The sequence below is a fragment of the Doryrhamphus excisus genome, linkage group LG6 (assembly GCF_037039965.1).
Source record: "Doryrhamphus excisus strain RoL-2023G ecotype Guam linkage group LG6, RoL_Dexc_Guam_v1.1, whole genome shotgun sequence".
Classification (NCBI taxonomy): domain Eukaryota; kingdom Metazoa; phylum Chordata; class Actinopteri; order Syngnathiformes; family Syngnathidae; genus Doryrhamphus; species Doryrhamphus excisus.
Genome location: NC_136362.1, coordinates 18,062,050 through 18,071,437, shown reverse-complemented (window position 1 = coordinate 18,071,437; position 9,388 = coordinate 18,062,050). Strand labels below are relative to the sequence as shown.

Here is a 9,388-nt window from a genome sequence, read left to right as displayed (position 1 = left end):
TTGGTGGGTTGCCCAAAGCCTAATATGGCCTTGAGGCTTTGCACTCATCTAGCTTAAGACTTTAAATAAGGTTGTGTAGGACAATTGAGTGTAGCAGCTGCACAAACACACACAACACACTCCCAAGACTACAGCTATGTTTCTGCCTCAGTTTGGGAGGATGTGTAGAAAGTGTATCATACAAGTATTTTTGTGACACAAAACCTAACAGGCCTAAAATACACACACAACATAACCCAATCTCCACAAAGCCTCCATGCACCTGCAAAGGAGTCGGACTTATCACCTGTTCAGGGGTGTATTGCGTTGCACTCTTCACTTTTTTCTCACTTTTGTTGTTTGCAAGACACCCCTGACTGGCTTCTGTGCTAAATTTGTCAGTCACTCATTTTATTCCGTTAATGTAAATCCCTGACTGACAATACGCCATTGGAGTCAACGGTGTGACAATACATTGCGTTTGTGTCTTGTGACAGCTGGCTATGTGGTACTAGAAATACACTCTTACTTGTGCTGGGAAACACACACACACATACATAGGCACAATGCCAGCAGCTCCATTAAGTAGTGTCCATGTGTGTCTGTGATCATAGTTTTGTGTAAGGCAGCACAGTAGAAACTTACACACACACATACTTACATACATACAGTACACGCACTGATGGATTCTCTACTGTCTGTGTCACTTGTCATCAGGATGTTTATGATTTCAATAGGTAAGAGCGTGGTTGCTGTGGATAATCTGTGTCTGGGTGTTTCATTCCATCATAGCGGCATTTGTGAGTTACTATATTTATAATGTGTTAACACATATGGAAAAGAAATAGAAAAAAGTATGCTTAATATATTGTGCATCACATAGGACAGATAGTACATGTTGTTAGGAGTCTGCGGTGTTCACTTCTTAATGGACACAACATAGTAGTTGTCTGTTTTGATACACGATCTAGCACATGAAGAAGAACTGTATTCAAAATAACAATAAAGCCAGCGATCCTTATTTTTGATTAACACGATTAACAGGTATTACTCAAACAATCAGTTAATTACTGTGGTTGCTGAGATGTTTTTAATATGTTGGCCATTGTTTTGTAGCTAAATAAGGAAACCAGTAGGAACACCAGCACTGGGAACTATACCACAATAAACTCAGCATCACTATATTTTCTATTCATCATTTGCATCGAATCGTACTACATCAGGGGGTTTCAGGCACCAGAAGATTTCAGGGGAGGAACATAAATAAAAAATATATTCCTAAAATATACTATAAATAGTATACTGTATATATTATATATTTATAATATAAATATACATACTGTAACTACACTGTGATAAAAGGGGACCTATTATGCTCATTTTTCGTGTGGACTCTTATAGAGCAGCAATACACAATAACCTGCACAAAAACAAAAAAAATCTAGATCTTCCAGAACCAGCACCTATTCAAGCTGATTTGTGTTTCTCTGCAAAATGGTCTGTTTTAATTTATTCCACCCACATCCCGCCCGATGATTCCACTAAGATAACACCGTGAAGCGGACTGTTATATTGAGTAATGACCTTCTGTAATTTTCAATGTGTTGATTAGCTCGTCGCGAGTTCCCTTGTAGCTTGTGATAGGCTCCTGTCATATAAAGAGCTACCTGGTCCTCACAGACTTGTGCGTGCCACAATATGCTATTAGTGGGCGTGGCAAATGAATAAAGACCCACCATCCACCAGTACGAGCCTGGAGTTTGTTTTGAGAGAAGATTATAGCATCGCTGTTTGAGGTGTATGGTAACAGGTAGTTTGGTAGCGTGAATTAACTTGAGATTTTGCACTGAGCAAACATGCACACTACCACTCAATAATAATTATCAAAGCTTACCTTTATGCATTGCCACATAGTATCAGCATCTGCGACCAAATTATGAGGTGAAAAAAAATTCTAACCATTGGAGGGGGGTATGATAGAAAATAATTGAGAAGCACTAGTATAAAGTATAATTTGTTTGCTGCTTCAATGTTGGCATAAGATGCGCGTAATTTATTGTTTTGCTTACGTGATTGGTTGGAAGATGAAAAAAAGGAGTGAAAAGTCCTCATAGTCTCCCCCAGTACTATTTTTTTGCACAATTTCAGCAAAACTAGCGAGCAACGTCGCACACTGTCCATGGTTGAAATGAATGAACACAAATACTTCCTGCCGCGTTTTGTAATTTGGTGAACTCAGACACCGGAATTTTAAAACAATAAACAATTCCGGGAGAATTGGAATCCCATCGATGATGCTCAATGCTCAACCCTACTCTTCACAGCACTAATTCTTGCATCAGTGTTGCAGATTTTCCTCTCACTGTGTTGTGCATAGCATCTGCAGTCAACCTCGAAGGAGAACTTTTCAAGGACCTGATGAAGGGTTACAACAAAAATGTGCGTCCCATGGAAAACAGTGGGGATGTCACTCAGGTGAACATCAAGATGACGTTGACCAACCTCATTTCCCTGGTGAGCTTGGAGCTTTCTCTTCATATTGAATGAAGACACAAGAATGATAATGACTGAATGAATGTCTCCTCTCAGAATGAAAAAGAGGAAGCTCTGACGACTAGTGTTTGGATTCAACTGGTAATCCATTTTCTATTCTCCAAAAGTTGATGTCACAATATTAACTCCTAAATCTTTCTACATGCAGAAATGGTGCGACTACAGACTCAGGTGGGACCAACCGCCCAGGTCGGCTTTGTACAAAAACATCACTTCTGAGCTACGTGTCCCCTCAAAAAGCATCTGGCTGCCTGATGTCATCCTGGAGAACAAGTTAGATGCCTTTAATGAAATAATGCTTAGAAAGTATTTCTATGGTTAATTTCACAAACCTATGTGCAGTGTGGATGGACAGTTTGAAGTTGCTCTGTACTGCAACGCACTGGTGTCTCCTGATGGCTGTGTGGAATGGCTGCCCCCTGCCATCTACCGCAGCGCTTGTGCCATTACGGTCAACTATTTCCCCTTCGATTGGCAGAACTGTACCATGGTTTTCCGGTGAGTGAACATAACATCTGAGCACAAAAGGCTCAGAGGTTTCCAGTCCTCGAAACTCTTATTCCTTCACGATGGGGCTGTCCACACTGAAACGTTTTCGGGTCAAACTGGGAAAATATTTTATCGTTTCAGCCTTTCATCTACATAAAAATGGCATTCAAGATCTGACAGCTTATCATTTCCGTGTAAGCTGCTACTTTCTGAAAACAATGACCACTCCGTCATCATCACGTGAACAGAAGTAATAATATTACAAATTATTTAGTTTTTAATTTTTTTCATTGGCAACTTAGAGTGCCTTCTTCTCCTGTGCTATGTGCCATCTAGTATGCCGTCATTCGAATATAAGGGGGCTTGGACCCTCCTGGCAAATCTTTATTTACAACCTTTCAAGGCTTTCTAGCATCCTGGCTACATGCCGCATGTTCCCACGTTAGCTTTTCTTTGTGCTGCAATAGAACTTTGCTGTCCAAAGCGGGGACAAAAGTACCATTCAAAGCCTTTTTCACATTGCTGTCTCGTGAAAGGAAATGAATGTTTGTTTTTTCATTGTGCTGACAGACCATATCTCTTGTCTTTGTGTGCAGCTCCCAGACCTACAGTGCCAATGAGATTGAACTGGTTCTCAAAGAAGAGGACAACCACACGCTGGAGTGGGTCGATATTGATCCTGAAGCTTTTACAGGTACAACAATGACTACACATAACACTTAAAGCAACTGTATGTGCAGTCCTTTCAGATTCTAATAAGAAGAACAGAGCGGGAGTATAACATTTCCATGAACAAAAAAAAAATGAAAATTGCAAGTCCATGTAAAATATCTTGGCTTTAGTGTTGAGCGATGTTCCGGACAATTTTTCAAGTGTCTGAGTAAGCACAACCTGAGCATCGACCTCTGTGAGTGCCAAAATGTGCATTTTGACACATGCTTGGTCTTTTTTCAATCAAATGTGAATGCTGCATCAGGACTGCACGGTGACGAGTGGTTAGCATGTAAGCCACATAGTAATGAGATCGGGACGACCCGGGTTCAAATCTCTGCTTGGGCATCTCTGTGTGGAGTGTGATTTCCTCCCACATTCCAAAAACATGCTTGGTTAATTGGCAACTCCAAATTGTCCATAGGTATGAATGTGAGTGTGAATGGTTGTTTGTCTATATGTGCCCTGCGATTGGCTGGCGATCAGTCCACGGTGTACCCCGCCTCTAGCCCGAAGACAGCTGGGATAGGCTCCAGCATACCCATGACCCTAGTGTGCATAAGCGGCATAGAAAATGGATGGATCCGCTGTATTTTGGTTTGTTTTTGCTAGAAAATGGAGAGTGGGTCATCAAACACAGGCCAGCTAAGAAGGTGACCAACAGCCAGTATACCAAAGACGACTTGGAGTTCCAGGAAGTGGTCTTTTTCCTCATCATCCAGAGAAAGCCTCTATTCTACATCATCAATATCATTGCTCCTTGCGTGCTCTTCTCCTCTCTTGGCCTGCTTGTGTACTACCTACCTGCTAAAGGTATTCATTTTGTATTTATTGTATTCAAAACTTCTATTAAAATGTGCATTGTGTGTTTTGCAGCTGGTGGTCAAAAGTGCACTATGTCTATTGCCACCCTTCTGGGCCAGACAGTGTTTCTTTTCCTCATTGCCAAGAAGGTTCCAGAGACGTCAAAGGCAGTTCCTCTCATTGGAAAGTAAGTCCTGACTAACATCAGCTGAGATACTGTATTTAAATGTTATTATAATTGTGCATATTCTACCGCAGGTATCTGATGTTTGTGATGTCGGTGACCACAATGGTGGTGATGAACTGTGTGATCGTTCTCAACGTTTCCCTAAGAACACCAAACACTCACATGATGTCGGACAGAGTGAGGAAGGTGAGGCTGTTACGTACCGCTTACCAGATTTCACCGTGCGGTGCTGACAAGTAAAAAAAAGCAAGCCACTGGTGTGTGAGTGACAGGAAGAAAAGCTCTGGCTTGCGGAGAAATAGTTGGCACATGTACAGTAGATCCCCACTTTACTTCCACACTCACCATTGAATGGTGAAAATCCACGAGTAATTGATATTCCTATAAAAAAAATTTTTTTTTTACCTTGACATTGTAGTTGACCTTGACATTCTACTCTGATTTCAGATAAACATTTCCAATAAAAAAGCCTGTTGGAATTATTATATAAGGTTCAGCTCCGGAACTCCCTTTAATAAGCTAAAAAAAGCTAACAAGCTAAACATGCAATCCAGGTTTAAGCCCTAAATATGCATAAATACATATAAAGTATCAAATGAATTGTACTTACCACTAATCAACGATAATAAAAAACGATCCCTGAGCATATGGAATTAGAATCATGCTCTCAACAGTCACCACTCAGCACTATAGTGCGTTCCAAGACCACAGAAGCATTATCTGTGAAGGCATAAATATGTAAAAAATCTGTGATATTTTATTATCTTATATTTATCAATTATTAAATGCATAGTTTTAGTGAGATTTTTTTAACCAAACATCTGCAAATTGTTGAATTTGAATGTGCAAGGATCCACTGTAAAAAACCTTTCTTCTTGAGACATTTTTCATCTTATATTCTATACGGTAATATTAGTAGTAGTCCCAATGCTAGTTACATCACGATTGCATTACATTGGATACTGCCACTAAGGTCTTCTGTTTTTTCTAGATTCAATATTACAAATATTTATGCGTGTTCCCCTCAGAGACTAAAGGGAAGGACGGACAGGATGCTGTTGAGTTTCAGCTTGGCATGGGTAACAACCACAACAGTAGCCTGTGTAATTATTATGATTATTGTTATTCATTCATTCATTTTCGACCGCTTATCCTCACAAGGGTCGTTATTATGATTATTATTGTGTCTATTGTGAGAAAATTGAGTGGGACTAATCACAGTGGCGTGGGCGTGCCTGGAAGCGGGCAGTGGGTAAATTAAAACAGACAGTTTTGGAAATCCAAGGAAATCCAGGTGGAATAGGTGCAGATTCTCGAAAACATCTAGAAAACATTCTGTGTGACTCTAAAGGAGTCAATAAAAAGGGCCAAAAATTAGCCAAATAGGTCCCCTTTAATGGCTTGTATTTATACATTTTGTCTTTTGCTTGAAAATGCTTAATTTGGGGAATAATATGCAATAAATATGCAATAATAATGCTTAAATATGCACATTTTTGAGTACCGGTAATTCTAGGACATATTCAACCACAAAACAGCATGATTGAATGAATATATTTTTGAAAAACCGTGACAGAGTGAAATCATGTGAAGTATGAAGTGGTGAGGGATGACTGTATTACTCTTCTCAACAAGCAGTGGGTACTTTCTTTCTTAATACTGCCACTAAGGTCTTCTGTTTTTTCTAGATTCAATATTTCTCTCTAGTCAAACTGGTTGAGGTAGACGGCCTCCCCATACTGTGCCTTGGTTTTGTTCTATGTTCCATCCTATTCGTGCCTCAAAACCAAAGGATCTGTTTGGTGTCACCTTCAGCTCCTTCTGAACGTTCTTCCTCGCCTGCTGAGGATGCGAATGCAGCCCTGGGCGCCCAATGACGCCTCCTCCGAAACCAGCGACACTGCCGAGATTAGCATAAACGACGTTAACGTCATTGACAGGAATAACGTGCTTTTGGCCCCCTGTCGACGACGCAGCTCGATGACGCTCATCAAAAAGGCAGAGGAATATACTTTAAAAACAGCTCGGACTGAACTTATGTTTGCCCGACTCAAAGAGAGAGATGGACTGATGAAGTCGGTGTTTGAGAAGTTGAGTAAGTATGTTGATGACAACCTGTATTTCTGTGTGTAAGCTAGCTCTTTTCATCTTGACTGGCTGCAATTTGTTAAAAGCGTGCACCCTTACCTTGTCACATGTGCTGTTATTAAACCCCCAAATTTGACTTAATTCAGACTGACTTCGAACTACCCACTGTAACTTGGTGCTTAGATGAAACACTATGAAACTATGCACACCTTTCGAGGACTGTCAAGAATATGTCTAAAACTTGAGCAAGATTGGTTGAAAAACATGGCCGCCATCAAGCAAAACAAATCAGCAACTCATGAGACATGTCTTTGACCGTTTGTCGCATGCAGTGTAGGTATGGGAAACAAATCCATTTATTTGTGGCGCTACCGTGAATACATTACAATGTGACTGTCGGTGTAAGATCGCTTGTTAACACACCTTGTGTGCACCTGTTCTGTCAGAGAATAAGAAGATGTAGCAGGAGGGATTAGTGATGCCAACTGTTGCTATATTTAGTGCGTAATCAGCCTCCTCTAGACAACAAATCTACTGAAGAGACTTTTGGAGACTAAAACAAAAAGGCTGTAACTGTTTTTCAGTAAAAGTGTTGATGTAAAGTTTGTTTTCCATTTGACGGTTTTATTAAGATGTGTAAGTATGGATTTCACTTTTGTGTCTCACAGCACACAACCGTGTAAAATCTTAATGCTTGATGTAACAAAAACATTCATGTAAAAAACTATGATGACTATGACTATGACATGAAATCATGAATCACTTGTTTATTGTGGTGAATTGGACAGCTGGGATAGGCTCCAGCACCCCCGTGACCCTCGTGAGGAAAAGCGGTAGAAAATGAATGAATGAATGGTTCCAGACCTAACCTTGACAAGTGAATTTATGCAAAGTCGGATTCCTTCTTTATAAACTGAATATTTTCATACTTAGGGCATAGAAAACCTGTTTATGACTTTCTAAATACATTTTTAAACATTATTGGAGCCCTAGACATGAAATAACACACTAATAATCACCTTTACACTTGCATTACCCAATATAGTTTACATAATGAGAGTAAACTAGCTATTTAATGCATAAATGCGGCTCATGGCCGTTAATATATGTACAACATTTTGTATATATATATATATATAACAACCACAACAATAACCTGTGTAATTATTATGACTATTGTTATTCATTCATTCATTTTCTACCGCTTATCCTCACGAGGGTCGTTATTTTGATTATTATTGTGTCTATTGTGAGAAAATTGAGTGGGACTAATCACAGTGGTGTGAGCGTGCCTGGAAGCGGGCAGTGGGTAAATTAAAACAGACAGTTTTGGAAATCCAAGGAAATCCAGGTGGAATAGGTGCAGATTCTGGAAGATCTAGAAAGCTTTCTGTGTGACTCTAAAGGAGTCAATAAAAAGGGCCAAAAATTTGCCTAATAGGTCCCCTTTAATGGCTTGTATTTATATATTTTTTCTTTTTTTGCTTGAAAATGCTTAATTTAGGGAATAATATGCAATAATAATGCTTAAATATGCAAACTTTTGAGTACCGGTAATTCGAGGACATATTCAACCACAAAACAGCATGATTGAATGAATATATTTTTGAAAAACCGTGACAGAGTGAAATCGTGTGAAGTATGAAGTGGTGAGGGATGACTGTATTACTCTTCTCAACAAGCAGTGGGTGCTTTTCTGTACCTGTTTTTATAATGGCATTGATATAAAGTTTGTTTCATCCTGTATGTAGACGAGGGCCTGGAGGGGGGAACAGCTCAAAGGCTCAGCTTGAGTTTGGCGAAAGCTGCCCCAGAACTAAAGCAATGTGTGGCGTCGTGCAAACACATTGCTGAAACGAGAAGGCAGCACAACAACTTTCAAAATGTAAGTTGTAAGTTGTATATAATAACATTACAATGTAGGCAAAGTATTGAGACTGGCATCTAGGGCACTGTTGATTCATTATTGTGGCTTCATACCTGCTGTCGTAATTGTCATCCTGCAGGAGAATGAAGAGTGGTTCCTGGTCGCCAGGGTAATCGACAGAATCTGCTTCATTGTCATGGCTCTGGTCTTTTTCATTGGTACCATAGGGATCTTCCTGATGGGTCACTACAATCAGCCTCCTTCGTCTCCTTTTCTGGGGGACCCCAAGAAGTATCTTCCTATGATAAACAATCATACTGAACTCACTGACAGCAAGGCTGGAGTGGACCTTTCAGGATGAAGCGAATCACCACCTTTATATCGTCTTTATAGCTGAATACTTTGCATTGGTGTCGGTTGACTCCAGGGATGACTGACACATCAATGACTGATGTGGGTCTATGTATCACTGTAAAAAACCAAAACATATACCATAATTGTGAACCCTGGTGTCAACTGTAAACTTTGTGTAATGTTTTGGTAGCATTTATTAAAAGTCTGTAGACAAGAGATTAAATATGATAATGTAATTTCACCTGTTATCTCATACATTTTTTTTTTACATCTGTTTGTGCGCTTCACAAGAAGAAACATGGTGAAGATACTAACATTAGCTGTTAGCACTAGCTGCTAGCTAGCTAAAGATAGGC

The 9,388-nt window shown here is 39.8% G+C and overlaps 1 protein-coding gene across 1 annotated transcript; it reads left to right on the top strand.

Moving 5' to 3' along the window:
• The first annotated feature begins 628 nt into the window (after positions 1-628).
• Positions 629-9,156, top strand: chrng (cholinergic receptor, nicotinic, gamma). The gene is made up of 12 exons (XM_078791588.1): positions 629-716; positions 2,357-2,493; positions 2,569-2,613; positions 2,681-2,805; positions 2,875-3,030; positions 3,618-3,715; positions 4,345-4,545; positions 4,609-4,723; positions 4,795-4,909; positions 6,539-6,818; positions 8,563-8,696; positions 8,818-9,156. Exons 1-12 carry the CDS (start codon positions 662-664, stop codon positions 9,037-9,039), a joined length of 1,683 nt encoding a protein of 560 aa, XP_078647714.1. The 5' UTR covers positions 629-661; the 3' UTR covers positions 9,040-9,156.
• The last annotated feature ends 232 nt before the right edge of the window (positions 9,157-9,388 follow it).